General features: G+C 61.4%; 1 protein-coding gene across 4 annotated transcripts in view; it reads right to left on the reverse strand.

Moving 5' to 3' along the window:
- ATP11A (ATPase phospholipid transporting 11A) overlaps window positions 1-23028 on the reverse strand; it is a 48614-nt gene that overhangs the window by 21851 nt on the left and 3735 nt on the right. For all 4 annotated transcript variants that reach the window (XM_032881025.1, XM_032881024.1, XM_032881026.1 and 1 more), the window contains exons 3-14: window positions 21794-21922; window positions 19842-19945; window positions 19317-19367; window positions 16831-16895; window positions 16179-16260; window positions 14951-15101; window positions 14406-14603; window positions 11648-11821; window positions 10452-10615; window positions 9125-9196; window positions 7898-7971; window positions 4672-4775 (exon numbers count right to left, since the gene is read on the reverse strand). In XM_032881025.1, coding sequence (XP_032736916.1) covers window positions 4672-4775; window positions 7898-7971; window positions 9125-9196; window positions 10452-10615; window positions 11648-11821; window positions 14406-14603; window positions 14951-15101; window positions 16179-16260; window positions 16831-16895; window positions 19317-19367; window positions 19842-19945; window positions 21794-21922 — 1368 coding nt within the window. The remainder of the gene's footprint in view (window positions 1-4671; window positions 4776-7897; window positions 7972-9124; window positions 9197-10451; window positions 10616-11647; window positions 11822-14405; window positions 14604-14950; window positions 15102-16178; window positions 16261-16830; window positions 16896-19316; window positions 19368-19841; window positions 19946-21793; window positions 21923-23028) is intronic.

Genomic DNA, 23028 nt, shown 5'->3' on the forward strand with positions numbered 1-23028 from the left:
CCCCCCAGAAGCAGCCCGAGGGCTACACATATCCTAACATTTTGTGGCGTCTCAAAGTTCTGAGATCAGCCAACAATTTCATAAAAGAACCACAAAGTTGAAGGACCCACACTCCCGGATCGCCAAACTTCCTGGAAAGACACAGCTGTCAGAACCGTGCTGCTGGCGACACGCCAGAGAACAATGGGGCAGAACTGAGCCTCCCGTGCACGGCCGGGGGTTCCTGACGTGGGCGCCGGGACCAACCGACAGGGCACGCATCTGTCCCACAACAGAGCTGGGAAGACACACGGCCACCTGCGGGAGAGTGAGGCTGGACCCTCCTCATGCACTTACAGAGCTAACTCGGAATGGGTCACAGGCGTCCACGTGCGAGTGAACAGCAGCAGACTCCGAAGGAAAGCACGGGAACATCTTCAGGACCTCGGATTTGGCAATAGTTTTGTAAATGCGAGAGTAAACGCACAGGCAGCAGAGAACAGGAGGTAAACTGGACCGGGCTAAGCCCTACAAGTGTTTGCATCGAAGGACACTATCAAAAGAGTGAGAACGCAGCCAAAAGAACGGGACAAAGTAGTCACAAATCACATACATGTCCCACAAGGCATTAGGATCCGGAATATATAAAGAACGCCTAGCAGCCAACAACAACAACAAAAAACAGCCCAATTCAAAAATGGGCCAAGGGTCTGAAGGGGCCCTTGTGCGAAGCCTCCAATGGTCAGCAGCACAAGAACGCACGCTTGGCCCCCGTGGCTGGGACGGAAATGCAGCACCACGGTGAGACGCCACTGCGTACCCAGCACAGAACTGTAACGAAAGCAGACACTGGTGCGCATCCACGAGGACGCAGAGAATCTGAAGCCCTCATGTGCATCTGGCAGGGACGGGCGACAGCCAAGCCTCTGTGGGAAGCAGTCTGACGGTCTGTCAAGACGCAAACTAACAGGAGTCCCCACGTGACCCAGCAATTCCATCCCTGGGCACGTGAATGGAGTTCCGCAAGCCGGGCCCCAAACAGACCCCGGGACCAGCGTCCCCACAACCACCTCTCCAGCCGCCGGACGCGTGTCAACACACGGATGGACAAACCGCGGCCCGTCCAGTAGACCCATATGGCGGAATGTTATTCCGCCATAAAAGGCACAAGGCTCGGGGAGAGCGATGCCTGGAGGGACCTGGAGGACGCGATGCTGAGCGAGGGAAGGCGGCCTGGAGGGCACAGACACCGTACGAGCCCACGTGCACGAAAGACCCAGCACAGATAAGTGCGCGGGGACGGAGGACAGGGCAGAGGTCAGCAGGGGCTGGCGGCGTGCAAGGGGAGATCTTGCTCCGTGGGCTCGGTTTCCGTTGGGGGTGACACTGGCATCGACACTGGTGAATCCTGTGCTGAGTGTGGCTGCGCGGCCGAGTCTAGTTCCACATACTGACCACGACGAGAAATGGGTCACAGACTGAAACGTAAACCACAGCAGTGCGAACCTCGCGGAAGCAAACACGAGACGCACTCGGCACCTAGCGGCGACCACAGCTCGGGCGTCACACGCCCGACGCACGTCCCCGAGTCAGAAACCGACAGTCAGAGGCTCTGCCAGAGGCCCCGCGACGGGAAGCGGCCGCGGACGTGGAAGAAACACTGGCGAATCACAAACACGCAGAGGAGTTGACATCTTCGACTTTCAAAGAACTCTTAAAATTCAACCCAAAACACACAAAAACATCGCACCGAACCACCCTGAGAGACGAGGGCAGACACAGCAGGGACGTTTTGCCTGGGACGAGGACGGCACAAGAGCTCGCGGAGCTGCGGCCTGAGCGTGCGCGGCTGTCACCTGCGTGTGCGGCACCAGCTGCAGACCGGAGACGCGCGCCCGCCGGGGCGGATGCCAGGAGACAGGTGGGAGTTTCTTACAACACTAGATGCTGACATCGCGCTCCTGGCCGCTCACCCCGGAGACGTGAGAATTTACGTCCCCACGACCCGGACACGCGTTACACGCAGTTTATTTCCAGCAGCTTCACGCCGGGGACGACCGGAACGTCTCCCAACAACAAGGGGCAGGGGCGGGTCCACACCGTGCACACGGCTCGGCCTGCGAGAAGCCACCGCTGGCCCCTCTGCGCCGTCGCATTTCCATCGCTGTCCTGAATGCTGAGCGCCCACAGGCGGCACACAGGCTACGGGGGCAGGGCCGGGGGGGCCGGGAGCGGGGCCGGGAGCGGGGACTGCGGCAGACCCTGTGGCATCTGCAGAGGACCGGTGGGCACGTGAGGTGCTCCCCAGGCCGGGGACAAACCATCAGGAGGGAGGGGGACGGTGCCGTCCCAAGAGTCAGGCGGGAGACCCCACAGTTCCCAGGGGCTTTGTCTCTGGACGGGGGAGGAACTCGGTCCACCCGAGCGACGCCTGGACCGTCACAGGTCAGAAAGCCGCCGTCTGAACAGAACTGCTCCGGGAACCGAGCCGTGGCTGACGCAAACACGGGGCAGCCCACGGGCGGGCATCCTCAGGCCAGTCCGTCCAAGGCCAGCAGGATGCAAGGGGGCAGGGAGCATCACCCACGGCAAGGACACGACCCCCAGCTGAGGCGGACGCAGACCCAGCACCAAGGGCAGAGCTGGCGGAGAAACGGTCCAACGGCCACCTTGTGCTTCATGCGTCCCAAACTTCACGTGTCCCAAACCTAAGTCCCGACGTGCAGGTGAGAGAAAGCGCCCAGCGTCTGAGATGAGATGGACCCGGCTACACCCTGGGGCTGACGAGACACAGCTCGCTAGAGGACAGGCACGAAGACAGGGTGACAGAAAGTACTGAAAACAAAACCGAGGACATTTTCAAAAGAAAAGACCCAGGGGCCCGCAATGACCACGTATGCTCCCCACAGGGCACTGCGGTTCCGGGAAAGGTGGGGACAGTGGGTGCGTCGTAAGGTAGGTATGTCGTAAGACACAGTGGCTGAAAACTCCCCAGCTTGATTTAAAAAACCACAGACCCCCAGACCCAAGAGGCCTGAGCAGCCTGAGCAGGCGTAAACCCGAAAGCGGCCACCAAAGACGGCCACAGACAGAGAGAACGAAGACAGCCGGCGCCTTGAGGGAAAGGAAACGTGACTCCATCCCAGCACACACGCAGCTGTTTCTGCACAGCTGCCCACCAGACAAGCCCTGGGGCGGCAAGAGGGCTGTCCCAGCAGGGGCCACCGAGCAGCCACGGACGGTGGTGAGCGTGCTGGAGCCGGAGGGGAGACCGTGTGAGCCCACGTGCCCCAATACACCAGGCACGGCCGCCCTCGCTCCGCCGCAGAGTGCCAACCATCCCTGGAGCTGCTCTGAAGGAGGCCACGAAGGAGCCTGGAGGGGAGAGTTTAAAGCTGGTTACAGGAGAAGGGCCTTGCGGACTGAGAAACCGCACCACCGTCTGCCCGTGCGCAGGTGAGGAAACGCCATCTCTGAGGCGTACGCAGCCACTGTTCTCGGGGAACACATGCACTCTGGTGTGGATGCCCCGGTCCCCCAGAGAAGGGGGCGGACAGAGACCCCAGAGCGGCGGGAGCATCCTCTCAGCGTCCTGGGCTGAGGTCCTGGGGTCCGGGCAGGGACTGGGCGTGCCAGCGTCCGCGCGGAGGGCAGACAGGCCCAGCCTGACAGGTGTGCTGACCTGCACGGCCAGCATCCCAGCCGTGTGTCGCCGTCGTTTCAGATCTGGTGCTGGACTGACTTGCAGATGGGCTGCCCCCTCGGGGACGACCAGGCGAGCGGGTATCAACACTCAGTGCCCCGAGACGGCGGCGAGCGTGTGTGTCCAGGTGCTTCGCAGAAGCCCTCCGTCCTGTTCCGCGAACGGGACCCTGGCCTTTGGGCAGCAGGCTGACTGACCGTGACCCCCCACGCCAGGGCTCAGTCACCGCCAAGCAGCACCTCCTTCCCGTCCCTGTGGGCTCAGGGCCTCAGCGCAGAGCCTCCCTGGGCCAGCAGGGGTCAGGGACACGGGGACCGCAGCCAGAGCTGCAGGCACACCCGCCACGCGGGCCACGCCGCCAGGAACGAAGGCACAGCGGCTGCCCTAGGGCCGTGGCACTCCAGCCTCCCGGAGCTGAGTCTGGGGGCGCTTGGCACCCACACTCCCGTGAGCACCACAAGCTTACTCAGGGGTTCATCCTGTCAGCGAGAGCACAGCTGAACACCTTGGCCAGACCCTGCTTGGTTTGTAACGATGCGCGTGTGAAATTCTGTGGTTTGCAGCAGTGGGGACGAGGCTGTGCAGGGCCACGGTCTGTGGCGTAGGGTCTGGTGGGGGGCGGGTGGACAGGGTCAGAGATGCCTTCAACCCCCGGCACCGGCGGCGCACCTGCCGGCGGGGGCCAGAGCTCGGGCAAGCGGGCCACCCGCACGGCGCTGCTAGAGGCCTGGGGCAGAGATGTGCGGGAACCACGCCGGGGAGACGCCGAGGACGCCGGCTTCACGATGACGGAGCACGTCACCAGAGACCCCACAGGACCCGACACAACGACCACGAATGCGCTTATAAGGCAGACACCCCGCCAGTGCCCCCCGCCCCCGGGGCTTCCAGTGGGTTCCACTCCGCGTACGGCACAGGTGGGCCTCAGAGCACGTCCCTCAGCGGACAGAGCAGGACACTGCTGCCAGCCGCCCCCAGCCCCATCTCACCACCGCGTTGCGCTCTACTCTGGCCCGGATCTGGTCGACTTTGCCTTCTATCACCCGGGGAAATATGGATGAATCAGCTCCCTTGCAGAAGAGATAGATGTCTCCTAAGGAAGGAAGGAAACAAGACGTTTAGTTACTCGCAGGGAGAACTGATCATTCTCCACGTTACGCTTTTATGAAGCAACAGAAACAGGAACATCCGCGTTGAGAGCGTCAGAGACGTTTCCCAAGACCCACTACCGCCTGCAGTCGGGAGAAAGTGAAGTCGTTTTTCCCACAGCCCCAGATCACACGGGCGTTGAGGACCAGGAGGAAGACGGGCCCCACTGCCCTCTGGCCCCCAGGTAAGGTCACTGGACGGGGCCCCATGAGATGCTGCCGTCGAGGATCCACCATCCTTCACCCCAGCAAGACCCACAAACACGTGCTGTGAGGCGTCCCCCACAGCTCAGGAGACGTCCCCACGGCTTCGCACAAGCCTGTGCCACAGAACCACGCTGCCCTGTGAGATAAACCGATGTTCTCTTCCAGGTCAGCAGGGGAAGGCAGCGAGACCAAGGGGAGAGAACAAGACGGACGAGGCCGGCTCTGGTCGACAAGCCCGCAGGCAGGGGTGCCTTCTCTGCAAGCCATGAGTGTCCACGTGGCCCTCCACCAGCCAGCTGCGTTTGCACGTGGCTCCCGGAGAGCATTGGATCTGGACAAGGGTGCCTGAATGCAGCCGTGGCACCTGGAGCCCCGCTGATCCCAGCCGGGATGCGCTCATGGCGCCCAGAGTAAAACACCCCAGACAGCAAAGGGATGCCCATAGATGTCCTGAGACTAGACCACGGCTGAGGTCAACCCACGGCCAGAAAGGACAGCGTCACAACGTCCGGGCCACCAGCACACGGAGTGGGACGGCGTCCCACGGGGCAGAGCGCCCGACCCCCAGGACACACCCGCCAATGGTGTGGGCTTGTGGCCAGATTCTGGTCACGAGCCACGGAGAGTGGCAGCCGGTCTGGGCCCAAGACCAGCCTGGGGCAGGACCCGTTCCAGACACCAGATCTAACTTCCTCAGACACGGTTTCCAGCAAGAAGGGCAAGTCCAGGTATCACAATGTGCTCTCCAATGCTATTCTAAAAAACTGTGAGGATTTATGGTAATGGCTCAGGTCACTGTGTCAACCCATCACTCCCTGGCACACGTGGTCCAGCTGGTACACGTCTGGCCCTGGGGTTTGGTTACAACAGCCTCTGACGTAAAAACATCCGGAGTGAAAACCATTTCATTCTGCAAAGAACCAGAGTTCTGAAAGCCAGCACGGAGCTACCACGCAGAGGCGTGCCCACACGGGGTGTCCCTGCCGTGGAGCAAGCCGTGGCTGAGGCTGCTGACAGCCCTCAAGCAGCCGCACTCTCACTGGCCACAGGGGCTCGTGGTCTCCCGCATCCGTCAGGCTGGAAAACCAGAACCATGAGCCTCACCTCTGGGGATCCGTTACTACGCAAAGAACAACCTGCTTAATCCATTATTCAAACTTCTCCTGAAGTTAATTGGTGCCGTGGTTGGTTCAGATGCCGTGTGGTCTGTCCCGGGAAGCCTGCAGATCTGCAGGGGACCCCCAGGAACGGGCGGACGTCTCCCCGTGGAAGGGGGACCCGGGCCCCGCCTGACTGCCGTGACATGACTCCTCCTGGAGCTCCGCGGTGCCCTCCTGCGGGAAGGTGGCAGGAGTCTCCGAGGGTCCACTGTGAGGGCACCCAGCCCCCCAAGGAAGCATGGAGGGGACGGGGCTCCGTGAGTAACGCTGCCTCACTCCCTGCGGTGCGGTCAGGCCTGCGACCAGGAACCGTCTCCCAGACGCGACTCAGTGGCCAGACGGCATATCCGCATCCGTCCCCGCAGGGAACCCACAGGGCAAAGGACCAGTGACATCCAGTTCCCACCCGATGCCCTCCTCCCAGGCCACCGCGGGGCTTCTACCGTGCCCGCACACCAGACCATGTCCTTCAGCATTACGGGACTCTCCCACGACCTGCTGGCCCACGCGGAAGACTGTCTCCCCACATTCCAGCAGCACCGACACCATGTTACATCCCCAGATGCTTGGCACAAGTCTCCCTGGCTGGGCTGTGCCAGGGTGCCATGCCGCCGCCAGGCTCAGGGGTGCGGGGACCACGCAGGGACCGTGCCCAGAGCTGCCACGTGCCTTGCCCAGGCTCGTCCGCCGCCCCAGGAAGTGAGTCACAGGGTTCTGCCCAACGACACGCCCTGGCCACCTCACACCGTCCTCTGCGGCCTAAGGAGTAAGGCGAGCTGTGGCAGGTGCCCCCAGAACAGCGTCACCAGGGCCCTGCTTGAGGCCATCAGCCGCCTGTGCCTCCCGTGCGAGGAGCGACACTGGCTGACCCAGAATTCCCCAACGTGCCTCCCGCTCCCTCGGCCGGCTCAAGGTCTGTCCGCGCTCAGGGCAGTGGGCTGCATCTGCCCGCTTACCAGGCGACTTTCCAAAGACACGGACACAGCCTGGTGGCGCCCGGCTTTAAGGAGTAAGAAGGACCGACATCCCGCAGTGTCTGCTAAGAGGCCGTTCCACAACTGTGGGTGCCTTCAGCTGAGCGGAGCCGCGCGGCGGGGAGCCCGCAAGACGCAGCTGGCTTCTGTCCTCGGGTGCTCCCGGCCCAGGCCGGGACAGCTCACCTGACTGCGGCAAGCAAGAAGGCACCCCACAAGGTGCCTGGTGCGCTGCCCCTCCCTGGAAACGTCCCACCGGCAAGAGGGCCTCCGGGTGGAAAGAGGCACACGGGGTTGGCCCGAGTAGGGATCAGGGAAGGCAGCTGAGGGGGTCGGTGCGCAGCTCTGGAGAAGCATCTGTCGGGCACAGCAGGCGCCTCAGGGCCTGGCAGCGTCTTCAGGATGGACGCGGTGGCAAGAGCCCGGAAGGCTGCGGGTGGGCGGCGTCAGACTGCCGTGTGTGGCCGCCGCAGGGAGGGACGGGAGACCCTGCACGTCCTGCCAGTCACATGGGACCCATAGGGGCTGCACCTGTGCCAGGTACAAAGCCCAGGAGCCCCGTGACCCGCACCTGTGCCTGCAAAGCCGAGGGGCCCCATGACCTGCTCACCTCGTGTGTTTTGAGAGAACAAACGGTTAGGTCCTACAGCTCCTACACAGGTGAGCACGAAAATAAAACTGCCACAACATGTAATTCGAAAACTCGAAGGAAAAAGACATTCCTACCTGTGACAGATTTCACAATCACGCTCATTCTCCTTCTTACTGAGTCAAAACTCAAAATTTCCAGCAGTTCAAACCTAAAAAAGAGATCACAAATCACTTTTACTCCCTCTTCGGCTCTCGCAGTCCCGGAATCTGGGTTAGTACAGCACTTCCCGCGGCACAGCACCTGGGGCGTCCTGTGGCCTGTCTGCCCGCCTGCCCGTGCCCTCGGGATCCACGGGGCGGACACTGGGCCCCTGGAGGCTGTGAGGAGGGGAGGCCGAGGCCAGGCTCCCGTGGGCTCACCCCCAGCCCAAGGTGCCCTGGACGTCTGTCCAGCACACAAAGTACATGCTCACGCCCCTGAGTTCTAAACACACGGGCCGTATCTGAGCTACACCGGGGTCCTCGGAGTTCGTAAAAACCATTTAAAAAAACAAAACCAACATGTGGTCGGCTCGTGCAGTCGTGATCAACGGCCCATGATTCCTGCCGACGCCTGAAAAACCAAAAGCAGTTCAGCCGCCCTGGACAGACGCCTCCAGAAACTCCCCGCAGCCCACAGACCCCAGCTGGGAGCCGGGAGCCCCAAGGTGGGCGAGCCTGTGCCCTCCACGTGTGGTCGCGCAGCTCCCACAGCCACCAGCACCCTGGGGACAAGCCCACTGGGCCCACTGAGGACCGGCAGCTGGTCTGGTCAGGGGCTCACCACCCTGCCAGGGCGGGAGCTGATGCCTCTTAAGGAAATGTTAAAATCCAGGGGTCTCTGAGGCCACAACCGCCAAGCCTTATGTCCTCTGCCCCGTTTCTGCCTGGACCCATTATCGCAGGTTTATTTGTAGAGGAGGCGGAGCTCCAAGTCGAGCTCGAGATGCGCCCTCCGTGTGTGGGACCAGCCCTCCCTGATGGACCCGGTCACCGACACTGAACACGTATGGTGCCTGGAGACAAAACGGGAACCACGAGCATCCCGCGCACCCTCGCTCGGACCCTGTGCGGGGCGTCCTGCGACCGGGGAACCCGGCATTGCGCGGCCACTCGGGTCAGACCCCACACACCGCGGGGACTCCCAGGGAGCCTCATCTGGGACGGCTCCCAGCACACGCTCTGCAGCCTCCACTCTGACAGACCGGCCCGTGGGCGACGGTCCGGGGCCGCCGTGAGAGGAAGGGGAGGCCAGCATGGGGCGGGACAGGGAACGTGGGCCCCCGCCAAGACCGCGGGCTCACGATCGTGCGCCGCGCTCACCTCTCCACGTCGTTCTCCCTGTTCAAGATCTCCATGTAGCCGTCCTTCAGCCGCAGGTACGTGAAGCCCAGCCTGCAAGCAGGAGGCGGCCAGAGCTTAATCCCTCGCTTGGACGCTTCTCCCCTGCATGTTACTCAAGTCGGGGAAAGCTTCCTCGTCAGAAAGAAGCTCTTCTGCTACGACAGAGGCTGTGACTGGGGCAGACGGAGGCAACGAGTCATCCATTTACCGCTCGAGACGCGCTCCGAGAGCCACCAGAACTGCGACCGACTCTGCCCTCGGGCTGGTAAGCACCAGCGAGCTCCAGCACAAGGGCAGGTGTGGGGACTGGCCCGTCCCCAGGGGCCACGTCTGGCTTCCTGAGCAGCGGGGCTGTGTAGCCCCGCGGCCGCGTCACACTTACAAGGATCCTGAGAGACTGTCGGCCTCCGGGACGGCCCTCTCATTTTCCCAAAGAGGGACAGCACTCCAGAGCCAGCAGTCGGCCAGCAGGCGTCCGTGGAGCAGGGACCACGTAACAGCCCGTCCTCCACCAGCACACCCGAGTGCTGCCCACATGCCAGATGCCACGGTGCAGACACAGCAGGGGTGGCTTCTGGATGCCAGGAGTTCAGAGACGGGGACGAGGCCACGGCGATGCAAGGGGGCCACGGACCGTGGGGAAGGGTGTCCACTCGGCGCAGCACGAGCTGGCAGCCTTCTGGGGGGAGCGCGCCGTGGCTGGCAGGACGGTCCGTGCTAACATCTGACACAGTGCGCTCGGCACACGCGTTAGGACGGACCAGGAAGGGCTGCCGCAGAGCACGGGGAACACTGCTCGCACCTTTGTCAGGAGTCGGGGGGAGCCACCGTTTAAGACGCGAGGAAGAGAACCCACGGCCAGGGGTTTACTCCGAACACGCGTGAGCCACGCGTCCCAATGAGAACCCGGAGCGGCCGTCCTGGGAACGCGAGCTGGCCTTGACACAGACTCAGCGGACACAGAGACGCGCTGCTGCCGCGACGAGGCTGCGAAACACCAGTCAGGCCAGAATGCCAACCGCCGTCACCGAGACGCAGTCGGCCGGACGTCACCGTGGGGAAGATGGCAGAGCATCGAATAGGGGACACCCAGACAGAATTAGGGGAAGTAGCACAGCAGTGACAGAGTCCGGCAGCAGAAATGGCGGCTGGTCACGCGGGCGGTGGGCTGCGTGTGGAGGGACGCTGTCCACCAGCACGGGAGCTCCGCCGGCCCACCCACCCCGCAGCAAGCCTCCCGGCACAGCAGTGGCCTCCGGACACTCGGGGACGAGCCCCCACCTGCCAGACCCGCCCAGAGACGTACCTCTGGATGCCCTCCACGAGGGCCACCTCGTCGGGAGAAGATGAGATGTACACACAGGACTTCCCCCCGTCCGGCGACTTCCTAGGTCCGTCCACGTCATCATTATCCTTCACCTGGATGGTATGGCACAGACACAGGGCCCGGAAAAACAGCTCCTCTCGCTCCTGTGAAAGCACAGCACAACTCCACAGATCTACGCCCCGTCGGCTTGGCATGCACAGAGACTACGCTGAAGACAGGACGACAAGGCGGCATGTGCCACTGCTGGGGGGCAGGAGCCAGGAGCGAGTCTCATCTCTGGGGCCTAGGCGAGGACTGGAAGTGTGGCTTCTCGCCGTCCTCCAGCACTTCTGAGTACGGGAGGTGAGGACACTGGGTCAAGGTCAGAGGAGGTGAACGCAGCATCCGGGAACAAGGATGCCCTGGGGGACCCTTGACCGCCTTCCCAGGGGCCCTGCGGTGTGGCCGAGACCCCGCTGGGCCACAGACCATGGGGCTCCCTCTGAGACACTCTGCCGTGGAGAGCGGTTTCCATGTGGAAACTGTGAGGCAGGATGGGGGTACGATGCACTCGGTCGCCAGAGGCTGCCAGTGCACCGCCCGCTAAGGCGAGCTGTCCCCAGTTTCCAGGGAACCCTGCACAGGGCTCTGCGGCCACAAAGTTTCCAGAATGGTCTCCTCACTGACCATGTGACCACGGGGAGGGGTGACAGAACCTCCCCGAGACGCGGACGTCTGGAACCACGGCACTTGGCTGCGTGTGCCCACGCACAGGCACGTGTCTCCATGCGTGTGTGCACACACGTGTGGCATGTGTACCCACGTGCAGGATGAGTGCACATGTGTCACTATGAAATACATGCGTGGAGGCACGTCTGTGTGTGTGCATGTGTGTGCTTCAGTGTGTGCACGTGCTCGAGCCTCAGTGTGCACGCGCGTGTGAACACAGCCATGTGGTGTGCACAGCCACTTGGCTCTCGGCCCACCACGTGCCTGCCTTCCCTGTGTTACAGTGGCTTCTCGCACAGCCATGACTGTGGACTCACGGCAGGAAAGGGTGGCGCCCCACATTCCCGACGGAAGCCGCGAGGGACCCAGGGACATAGGGCGGTGCCGGTCGGCCTTGTGCTCGGGGACCTGGGGCGGCGCAGCAGGGAACGCCCAGGGAACACAGGTGCAGGGGCGTGGCCACCCACCCTGGTGCTGGCACCCGGCGAGGAGTCGATCATGTCGATGCCGGCGGCCCCGGGGAGCACCTGCCCGTTGCAGACGGCATGTGGCACGTACACGTGGCCCTCGATGCAGCACTCCTTGAACTCCATGTTGTTCTCCGTGAGCGTGCCGGTTTTGTCCGTGAAGACGTACTCGACCTGCGGACACACGGCGCAGCTGCGTGGGCTGGCGGGGCTGCGACCTTCTCGGCGAAGAAGGGGCCACCGCGGACTCAGGCCCTGGTGCGGCCTTGCTTCCTGACGTCACGTTCCTTGCAGGAAGGGGCCTCTTCTGACGGCCACCCACACCGCCGGGGGGACCGCACGTGGCCGGCTCGCCAGCCTCCTCCAGCCTCTGCCGGGTGCAGCAGTCCCGACCCAGCCGTGCAGGACAGACACGCGAGGCCTTCCCATTCCCCAGAAGACAGGGTTCCCTGTTCCCTCTCGGAAAGACACACTCGGGACGGGGGTCTTAAAGCTTCTCTAGTGAAAAAATCAAGGATGCGGGGAGGATGGACCCACAGTTACTCGGCAAGGTCTGGGAGGTCACAGCCCACAGTACCACTGAGAACACAGAAGCCAGAACCCCAGCAAAAGGGCAGAACAGATTTCCGATGGAAAACCATACCCAGCGTTAACCCTCTACTCAGATCCATTCCGGTTATGTGTTCATCAGGAATAACAGAATTCCAGATGACGGCACGGGACGTCCCCGCCGGCTGAGACCTGCCTGCTGCCCCGACACACATGGGAGGCAGCGTGGGAGAGGCATAAAGTGCAGGAAGGCGACGCAGTAATGCGTGGCCAAGTGTTTCACCGTCTGCTTCCTCACGTGGTCTCTGCAAACCGTTCTCTTCTGTCTTGCCCCTCCGCCAAAAATGCCTTTTCCCTTCGTGCCTGGTTCTGCAAGCCAGCTGTGAGGGCATGGCCAACGCCTGCCGCCTGGACGCCGCTAGCCCCTCCCCATGCTCCGGACCGCAAGGAGCAGGAAGGCGGCCTGCGTGAGACGGTCCCCAGCAAGGTGGCGGTGTGGCCCGTCACCGACCCCTTCCCCAAAGCGACAGCGACAATGAGCGTCTCGGGAGGCCGTCTTCTACTTTTTAAAAAAAGATTTTACTTATTTATTTGAGGGAGAGAGAGCAAGAGCGCAGCGAGGGGCAGAGCAAGAAGCAGACTCCCCGCTAAGCAGGGAGCCCGACGTGGGACGCGATCCCGGGACCCTGAGATCCTGACCTGAGCCGAAGGCAGAGGCTTCACCAACTGCGCCCCCCGGGCACCCCTGGAGGCCCCGTCCTCCGAAACACTGTCCACAATCTTCCCACGGTAATTTGTCAGATAGATTCCTCTGCCGAGCACCACTCCACGCTTCTCGTTACAGAAGGGGCTGTCCTCCGGGAACGCCGTGGGAACACACGGCAGGGACCGTGCACAGACACGACGTGACACATGCAGACCTAAGCTATTCTGGTACCAGGTGGCCGAGTCGGGGTTTCCGTGCGCCTGTCTGGGACCAGACCAGCCCGCGGCCGCGGCGGGACAGTCGCCTGGAAACCAGGGCTCATCGTAAGCATGTTACCTCTCGGGAACAAGTACCCAGGACCCAGTGGGGTGAAGGCAGTGGGTCCCCAGCTGAGTCTCTGTGTCCATTCCCAGAAGGCCTCAGGGGCCTTGTGGGGGCAGAGCTTGGAGGCCACAGCCTGACACGGCCCTGTTGGCGGGCGCCTGGTGGTGCTGTCGGTTAAACATCTGACCTCAAGGTTGTGAGGTCGGGCCCCACGTCGGGCTCCGTGCTCAGCGAGGCGTCTGCTAGAGATTCTCGCCCTCTGCCCCTCTACCCGCCGTGCGCTCATTCTCTCAAACAAAATCTTTAAAACGGCCTGTTTGCAAAACTACTCCCCCAAATTTCTTACTTTGTTTTTTAATTTTTAAAAATGAGTGAACTACCGTTTACCAAATGCTTTTCCTGCAACATAAAGGCAGGGAAGGGTTGGGCCAGCGGATGGGCCTTTCCAGAGCTGTGTCCCGAGGAAGAAGGGGCTGTGGTCTGGGTCTCACGGACAGGCGTGCAAGGCTCTGCCCCTCACCCAGGCAGCCCTGGTGGCCCTCCCGCCCCCGTGGTGGCTGCGGCACACACCGCCACAGACACTGTGGCCCTGATGCCAAATTCAGCATGGCGCTCTGGCGGGACGGGTGTGTGGAGCCGCAGCCCCCGTACAGATCCAGGCGTTCCAGTGCCGAGAGCTCGGCCACCACTGCCGGCAAACAGCGGGGCTGTGGGTGGGAGTCTGAAGCCTGCAACACACCAAGCCATGAGGTCTCTCTGGACTTGTTTTTAAGTCGAGGAAAACAACTTACTCTGAGCTCAGGGAAGGAAAGCAGGTGTAAGAGCTGAATGCAGCGCCGGCAGGGCAGGGACTCCCCAAACTTCCAGCATTAATGCCCAGAAGGAGCTCACCCAGGCCACGGGGAGCTTCCAGCAACCAGCGAGCATGACTAACTGTGCGTAAGTCGTACACAGCAAACAGTCAACTGTCACATAAAGTGTGAAAGGCCAACGTTACGTCACGCTGTGTTCTGGGAGTCGTGGGATGTGTCTCTGGGAATGACTTAAAGGGGAAGCCTTTCCCCTGGGCCACCTGAGACTGTGCCGAGATCACACAGGGTCCGGGTGCCTGGGAACGGAACATAGAGGGACGCCATCGCCCGCCAATCGGAGGGGGGGGGGGGTGCCGCGGGTACTGACCTGTCCTAATTCTTCGTTTAAATCCGACGTGTTGACCAGAGGCCCTTCCCCCGTGTCCTCGTCAAACATCTCCTCGTCCCAGGTGATGAAGTAGGAGCCCAGGAACTTCTGCATCTCCACCGTGACGTACATGGACACGGGGATGATGTAGTTGAAGAGAACCATGAAGGCCAGGAAGTCGGTGAGTGCCCTGAGGAGCTGAGAGCACCACGTGAGCCCCGCGCCCACCTCGCCGGCAGCCCCGAGCCCCGCCCGGGCTGCACGGCCGTTCATAAACGCAGCCGCGCTCTGAGGACAGGACCCTGCGCTGGGGGCTCACGCCGCTGCCCTCATGAGTTTACCGTGGCAGCTGACCCCTGTCCAGACCGTACCCTCAAACACCCAAATGAGACGGGGGCCCCCATGCCCGCGGCAGGGAGGCGACGGGTACGCCTTCTAGGTCTCCGTGACGGAGACGGCCGTCAAGACTAGGCGCTCGCCTGCCGCGTTCTCATGACAGCAGCCCACGGGGTGTCTGATCACTGCCAAGGGGGCGCGCTCTGTACCAGGTTCCTCTGTCTTTCCGACTCGGTCTTCTGGTTATACCACGGCTCATCTCGGAACGGCTCGCTCTGCCACACGTACTTGAGGACGGTGTTGATCAACGCTTTGCTGATCAGAATGCAGAGGTAGACGATGAGGAATACGTTCATGGATCTAAAACACAAGACAGCAACGACACCCGGTGACCGCGGGCTGACGAGCCTTTCTCAAGCGTCAGGACAACGGGGCCACGAAGACATGGAGCACCGTGATGGAGAGGAGCCCCCCACCCGCCAGCACGGTAAGAATGAGACCAGAAGCCCCCAGTCGTCGGGAGTCCCTCCTGTGACCACAGGCATGTGACTCCAGGGGCCACAGGAAAGTTCTGAAAACAGGAGAGAGCGGTGCTCACGGCCACGCCGTGGGCTGCGTGGTCTGGGGGTCTAAGATCAGGACATCTGGAAGTCCAGTCTTCTGCCACAAAGTGTCAACCAGGGAGTGACAAATTGAGAGATCACCACCAGGGAAGGAGGCAGGGAGATGTCCTCTGAACTGGAAAAACACAGAGCCCTTGCCCAGTGTCTCAGTGAAGAGGCTTGTCTCCCAGCGTCCGTTTCTGGAAGCTGTTCATTGGGGCAGACGCTGGCAACAAAGCATTCTTGCTTACTGAGAGCCAAATCTCCGTTTTCACGTCGGGACAGCCGCCCATGGACAGAGAGACCCAGGGTCCCGTTGAGACCACCTTGCCGAGGGTAGGCAGAGACCCCCTCGCAGTCCTCGCAGAGATCCTAGGCCCCACAAACTCCGTATTAAATAGTCATAACCACTCCGAGGCAGGGACCCACGTGAACAAAAGGCAAAGAAGACAAAATTCTGGGCCGTGTGGTCTCACGACTCTAACTCTATACTTGACTTATCGTCAGGATTTCACCGTTCCAGGAAAAGAGCACTGTTTGCTCTGCTCACACTTTCCTTGGGAAAAGCTGAAAGTGACCCAATTCTGACATTTTCGTGCACCGGCGAGAGGAGTGGCCAGGACTTCAGCGTCCACACAGGGGGCCTGCAGATGTGGACTGAAGGCATGGGGTCACTTGTGCCCCTGCAGATCAAGACTGTCTACCTAAATGCCCTGTGCCACCAGCGCCCTGGAGACCAGGACGGAATTACTAACAACGCCAAAGGGGAAAGCTGTCGTGTCTCGGGGGGCGCATGACGGTTTCGGGGCGTGGGGCTCTGCGCCCCGAGACTCACTTCTCTACAGCAGATCGTTTCTGGGATTTCGACTGGTAATTCAGCGCCATCTTGGTTTCCATGCCCGTGTAAATGGCAACACCTGAAAGGCAGGAGAGTCCGCGTCAGAGCAGCCGCACACGGCGGCAGCAGAAGGGACCGCGCACGCCACACCGCGCTTCTCAGGCAGACGGGCTGCTCGGGATCCTCAGACTAAAGAAGAACTTTCCATTCCTGCAGAGATCGGTCTCTGCTTTTTCCTGGAGGTCAGACTGCACCACGTTGGGTTTTCTGAAACTGGGCACACGCGCACATTTTTAAGTTGCCTCCCTTAAAAAACAAGAGCACCGCTCAGGGCAGGGAGAGACCGCCGGAGAAGCGCAGCCATTCGCAGAAACCTGCATAACGACGGCGTGGGCGTTCTCCTACGGACGGGAACTTGTGCTTCCGACTCAGAAACCCCAGATGCTCAACACGCAAGTGACCGTCCGACACCATGGCCGCGTGGGCGGGGGCGACGCGCGGGGACGGGCGTCCTCAGGCTGCTGTCCACTGCCACGGAGCCCGCCGCACGGTGCGGACGGATGCGCCATGGCAGCACGACAGGCTGCGCCTGCTCGATTTAACTGCCCTGAGCTTCAGAAGCTGCTGGTGGCGACTCACAGACACTCACCGAAGACCTTCTCAGTGTTCTTCAGCGTGGCTCCCCTGAGAAGCAGGTTCTCCGACCCCAGGGGCCTGCAAAGACAGGAGGACCAGAGTGGGGCCGGGGGGCGGACAGAAGAAGGTGCTCCAGGTGGGAATCGAGGCCTGGGCCTGACAGACTTGGTTTCAAGAGGAAACCGTGTAAGCGTGGAGTAGCTTAGACTCGGATCACGGAAGCTGGTCCGACTCCGTGGGAGAGCGTGGCCTCCGCCCTGGGAGGGAAGACCCGCTCTGCGGAAGGACCTGGTGGGTGGCCCTTCGCGGGGCCCGCTCCCTGGAGGGGCCGCGTCAGCCCACGCAGACCGACAGACGGGCCCCGTTTCCGAGAAGACTCGAGAGGCTTCAGCTGTTTCTACCACATCCTTGGGGAGACTCCACGAGTCGGCGGGATCCGGTCTTACTTTCAAACACAGGAACACCGTGTGCGTTCCCCCCACGGCTGTCCAACCCACGAGGACCCTGTGCGTGCAGGCGGCCCCCAAATCTGGACGCTCCCCTGACCCTGCTACCTCGCCAGGAAACAACCAAGGAAGTTAAGATCAGTCACGAAGAACACGCCGGCCCCAAGCGCACAAGACTCGGCCGTGAGCAACAGATCACATCTCTGCCTCTGGGGTTTCGTGTTCCCTGGGCTCCCCCCCGTTTCCTCGTTGCTCATTTCCCAAGAGCGGACAAGAGCGGGAAGCAGAACACAGCTCCGCGGATGCTGGTGCCGTCAGTGTTGCACGGACTGCGTCTGCAGTGCACAGGGACGTGTGCTCTCGATTCTCCCGTGCCACAGTGCATGGGGGCCTGTGAACGCCACAGACTCGGGCACGCCGTCGAGTTAGACGACGCGGCTTGGGGCCGCCTCCCCCTGAGGACGAGGGCAAGAGACTGTTTCCTGGGGGACACCTGACCGGACGCATTGGCCCAGGGCGGCTCCACGGGCCCGGCCCTCGTGCTGGACCTGACTGCCACGGATGCTCCCAGGGCCGCACATGCCCTGCTGGGTCCCCCCGAGGACCGTCAGCCTCCACAAGCGGCATGCTCACGATGCCTGTGGACCGTCTCATGGAAGCAAATGGCCTTTTTATAAAGCATGTCTGGGAAGTGAAACACAATTTACTTTAAGAAGTACCCTGCTTCTAGTTTGGACAGGACTGCGAGGGCATGAGGAACTGGGAGATACAAGTCACCCCCGTTCACACCACGAGTTTACGAGCACCTGTAACACCCAAACGGTAAAAGTCGGCCCAACAGTGTACGTCCTTAAAGAGCAAAACAAGAATTAGCTCCAGCCCGTGAGCTGCGTTAGCCACGGGCTCCCCACGTGCTCAGCGTGAATCATCGTCTGAACGTGAGGCAGGGGGAGCCGGGAGTTACTCCTGATCCATCCCGGCGACAAGGTGAATAAATCCCAAGCTTTCCAATCCTTTCTAATCCCAATAAATCCCGATCCTTCCAACAGTGCTTCTCACGGGACACAGAAGTGCGGGTTGTTTCTGCACAGACACTAGGAGCGTCCTATAGACTAGCGTCTGTTTTGGGACGACCACAGCCCCTCAGAGGCACCGCGAACATGCGGACGGATGATGGCTGTGACTCAGGACGTGCACAAATCATTTCTGTGACACAGTTTCAAGAGGGGCCCCGGGATCTCACACTGATTACCATCGATTTCCCACAGAGATGATTTCTACTTCTGGGCAACTGTTCTCCTCGACACACAAGGTCACACCGGGATGCTGACCACCTGGAGGCCGCGTAAGTGGACAGAAGAATGTCTCTCCCACATGGGAGACGCAGGGGCTAGAGAAAAGATCGGCTCCAGATCCTACCCCAAACCAACGTCCTACACCGTCCACCTCCGTTACCTCGACAGCCAGGACCCACCAGACCCGGACACGATGCACAGATGACACCCTACAGGACGGCCAGCGCCGATGAGAGACACACGTGTCCAGCCGCCGGCAGGTCCCGGGCGCTGTGCACCTGGTGGGTGCGGGTCCTCGCCCACAACCCGCGGGTGTGACCGATCCCAGACTGCTCCGATGAAGCAGGTGACCACACACACCTCCCACCTACACGGTCCCCAGAGGAGACCCGTCCCCTTAAGTCCAGACAGAATCTGGGGCCAAAACAGCGTCCCTCAAGGATCTCGAGGAGACACGGCCTCAGGGCAGCAACGGCCCAGCTTTATGGTTGAAGACACACTGGTCTGTGGAGATGCAAGGGCCCCGCTCGGGTAGCACCTTGCAGTCAGACGAGCTCCTAACACCATGAGACCACGGCCCCGAGAGCGCCGTCAGCCGCTGGCACGGAGGGCGACAGTCCCACCAGAACAGAGAAGACGGCGGGACCCGGGCCTTTGGAAAGGCAGAATTCTGTTTCCCACCGCAACACAGCGTCGAGAGTGAAGCGTTCGATGGCAAAGAGAAGAGCTCACGGCAACCTGACGGCACAGCCCCTCACCTCACCACCGGGTCGCTCCGGTCGCTGTAGACGTTGATGCGGCCGACGAACCTGATGACAGAGAAGTCAGGTCAGGGCGCGCGGCTGGCGGGAAGGGGCCGGGCGCCTACCATCCACCCCCGTCTGCTTCCGCCGGGACAGAAGCCCGCGCCACCGGGGCCATGTGCTTGGCCAAAAGCTCGCTGGCTTCCTCCCCCTTCCTTCATTTATCTTCTGTCCTTAGTCGCCCACGACTCCAAGGATTTTCCTTAAAGTTGGTTCCTCGCGTCACAGAGACTTACTCCTCTTCAGTCAACTTACTCCCGTCAGGCCTAACGAGTGTCCACGAGAGCAGCTACAGGTTCAACGTCGCCGGACTGGGACACACGCAACTAGTCCACTCCTGGCTCGGTCTTAACCTTTCGGCAGCGACACGCACGCTCCTGCCCGACAAGCGCGGCGCCGGACAGCAGGGCTGGACGCGGTGCACCGCGGGACCGGCCCGGGGGCCGGGAGTGTCACCACAGGGACGCGGACCGGACTTACTTGTACAGGTCGGGCTGGGGCTGCTCACACTCGATCGTGGCGTGCAAGCCGTCGAGGTCTTCCTCGGTGTGAAAGCCCTTCGTGTCCTGCACGGCGTAGTGAGTCTGCAGAGTAACAGCAGGTCTCATCCACAGCCGCGCGAGGGACGCACGCCTGGCCGCCGGATCTCCCACGCTGGCCACGCCGTGTGTCCCCTGCTGCGCCCGGCACGAGGCCCGAGAACGAGCCACGGTGCCGTGTCAGGAAGAACGCAGCCACGAACACGTAAGTCGTGTGCTCTGCACGCACACCAGAGTCTGCGCACATCAGCAAGTGATGAAAACTCAAGGCGCCACCGGCAACCATCCGGGAGAAAATACTTCCGCACTTGCCCAGGGCCCTGAAGGCCTGGCTCCCTGTGTCCCAGGCGGTGGGTCTGGGGACCCAAGGACGGCGGTTCTAACGTGACCCGGGCAGTGGATACACCGGCCCAGACGGGATCACTAATGCAAGCAGGTGGGCTTGGAGCACAGGCACGAGGGCACGTGGGGAGAGCGTGGCTCTGAACGTGCTCTCGTCCTCCCAGCAATCACATGCTGGGAGAGAAAGGCGCTGTGGATGGACATGGGAGGTAAATGACATGTGACACCTTGAACATCTGGGGGCCCATTGCACACCAGGGACATCGGGAGATCTTCTAGGCATGTCCTCCCAAGAGCCCCTGGAAGAAGGGTCTCTCCCAGTTCAGGATGTGAAAACTGCAAAGGTTAAAAACGCCTGCCCAAGGTCACAGGGGCCACGACCGTGACCGGAGCGGGAGCCCCAGGGTCTGTGAAGGAAAGGAGTCAGTAACTCCAGCGCCCAGGTCAAGTCAGATGTGCAGACGTGACATCAGCCACAAGTAGGATGCTGAGCCCAGTCGCATAGACGGGGCAGCGGGGCACCCGCCAGCTCTGGGTGAGGCAACGGCCACCACGTCCGGGGAGCCGTGGTTCCACCAGACCTGCCGCGGCTGCCCACGAGCCATGCTGGGGCATCCCTCCCGCAGGACGGGCGTGAGCAGCCGCTGGGTGCCAACAGCCAGGGGCCATGTGGTTCGCTGGGTGTCAGGAACACGGGAACATGATTGCCACACTCAGACATGTGACACCACAGTCACCCGACTCTCCCAGGCGCTTCTGCACCCCCAAGTCTCCGTGGTTTACAATCAGTCGTGCCAGAATGTTCGCCTCTCGGGATGCACACACAGGAAAGGTGTCCCGAAGTCCCACAGGGCTTATACGATGATCTGAATTATTCATAAAAGAAAGTATCTCTTTCCCACCACAGAAATCCCACCATTAGTTGCCATTTGCCAATGCCTCAGACGTGGTTGGGTCCACTGAGCCACACTCATGTTCCTAAACTCCTTGGAAGCTCCCATTTCCCTAAAAATACAACGAAATCCTTAAAATCGTGGTTGTTCTCTTCTTTGGATTGTTAATTACAGTTGTGTAGTATCACCTGGCAGTACGGACTTCCATCCTGAGTCTAAGAAATTAATTACAAGTTCAGAAAATCCTTAAGATACTTGAACAAAAGGACACGTTAGAGTGACAGTCCTCAAAATCTCCACTCTTGCGTGCCTTTTCACATAATTCCAGTCTAGAGAAGACACTAATCTTGAGCATTAAAATGAAGTTTTCCAAATTCCCACCATCTACTCCTTATATCCTGGCCCTCCGCTCAGTGACATAGCTAAGAGCACGAAGTCCCCTCAGTTAACCTGAGTGGCTGATGGCTGTGGATACTGACGGGGGACAGGGAACAGCGGGATATGGGGAGAAGCAGAGTGGGGAGCCGTGCGGTCAGCCCAGCTGCCCGGGTTTCTCCGTGACCCCTGGGAACACTGGGCTGGCCACCATGGTGACACGGGGCCGGCCACACAGCGCAGCTGACACGATGCCCCGCGGGGCCCCGGGAAAGGCACCTACCTTGTGACTGGACTCTCCGTCTAAGCTGGCGGTGGTCACGTGGCAGGTCCCGTCGCCTCGACTGCTGGACAGGAAGATCAAGTCACAGGGGAAGGTCTCATCCTCCTTGACCATGACGATGTCCCCAACCTGCGGGACAGACAGACGGCCTTGGGGGGCAGTCCCGGGGGGCAGGGGCCTCTTTATCTGCAGGGAGATGAGTGGGTGTGAAGGGGAAGGGCTGTTCGCCGGGGCTTCTGCCCAAACCATGGGAAGACCAGGTGGAGGTGTCCACGGACCAACTCTAGGCCCACGAAGCCTCACGGCGTATTCAAACCGCAAAGTCCCATAACCCGATTAGCCCTCGTGCCCGAGCTGGACGCGTTCGGGTGGGTGTTCTCGAGTCTGGGAACGACTCCTGCAGGAAGGTGTCGATCCCGAGACTTCCTTCGACGGGCGGGCATGAGCAGGTGTGCGGACCAGGGGTGGGGTGCAGAGGAGGCTGAACCAGGACCCAACCCCAGATGCGGCCTGCACGGTTCCGTCCACGCCGCGACGGCCTGGAGGTAACGGAACCCGAGGTGACAGCTGGGCACTCTCTCCTCGAGGGGCCTCGGGCAGCTCCGCGGGCCTGGCCCTGTCTCACACCGGCCGGCCACGGAGCAGACGTATCCCACGGGAGAGCATTAAAAGTACAGTTTTCTGCCGGCTGGTGCTCTCCAGGTCAGCTCACCGGAAGCACGGAGGCTCGGCAAAGGACACGCGGTCACCGAGGGGAAGGGCATGACGGGCCCGTGAGCGTGTGCGCCGTCGTACCAGCACCAGCCCTGGACCCCGGCTCGGCCCGGAAGTCACCACCCGTCAGGCAGAGGGAGGGGAGCTCAGTAGAAGCTCAAACACCCCACAGGGATGTTTACAGAACAGGTAGATGCAGGGGTGCGGTAGGTGGAGCACGAGACCCTTGATCTTGGGCTGAGTTCACGCCCCAGGCGGGGCGCAGAGAGTACTTGAACAAAAGAAAAAAACTTTAAAAAATGCTGCTTAAAATCTTAAAAAATGTACACGGTAGCGTGTATGACACATGTTGGACTAGGTTCACTGAGACGGCCCGTCTGCTGGCGACACATGAGCAGACCTTCGGGTGGGTCTTGGGTTGGGTGGAAGTGGGGAGGGGTGGGGAGAGAGGAAGAGCGGAGAGTGGGCACAGGGTCAGAGGATGGGGGGATGAGAGTGGGGAGGGGGATGGGGCTAGGAAG

The sequence above is a fragment of the Lontra canadensis genome, unplaced genomic scaffold (genome assembly GCF_010015895.1).
Source record: "Lontra canadensis isolate GAN:19392208 unplaced genomic scaffold, GSC_riverotter_1.0 scaffold73, whole genome shotgun sequence".
NCBI lineage: Eukaryota > Metazoa > Chordata > Mammalia > Carnivora > Mustelidae > Lontra > Lontra canadensis.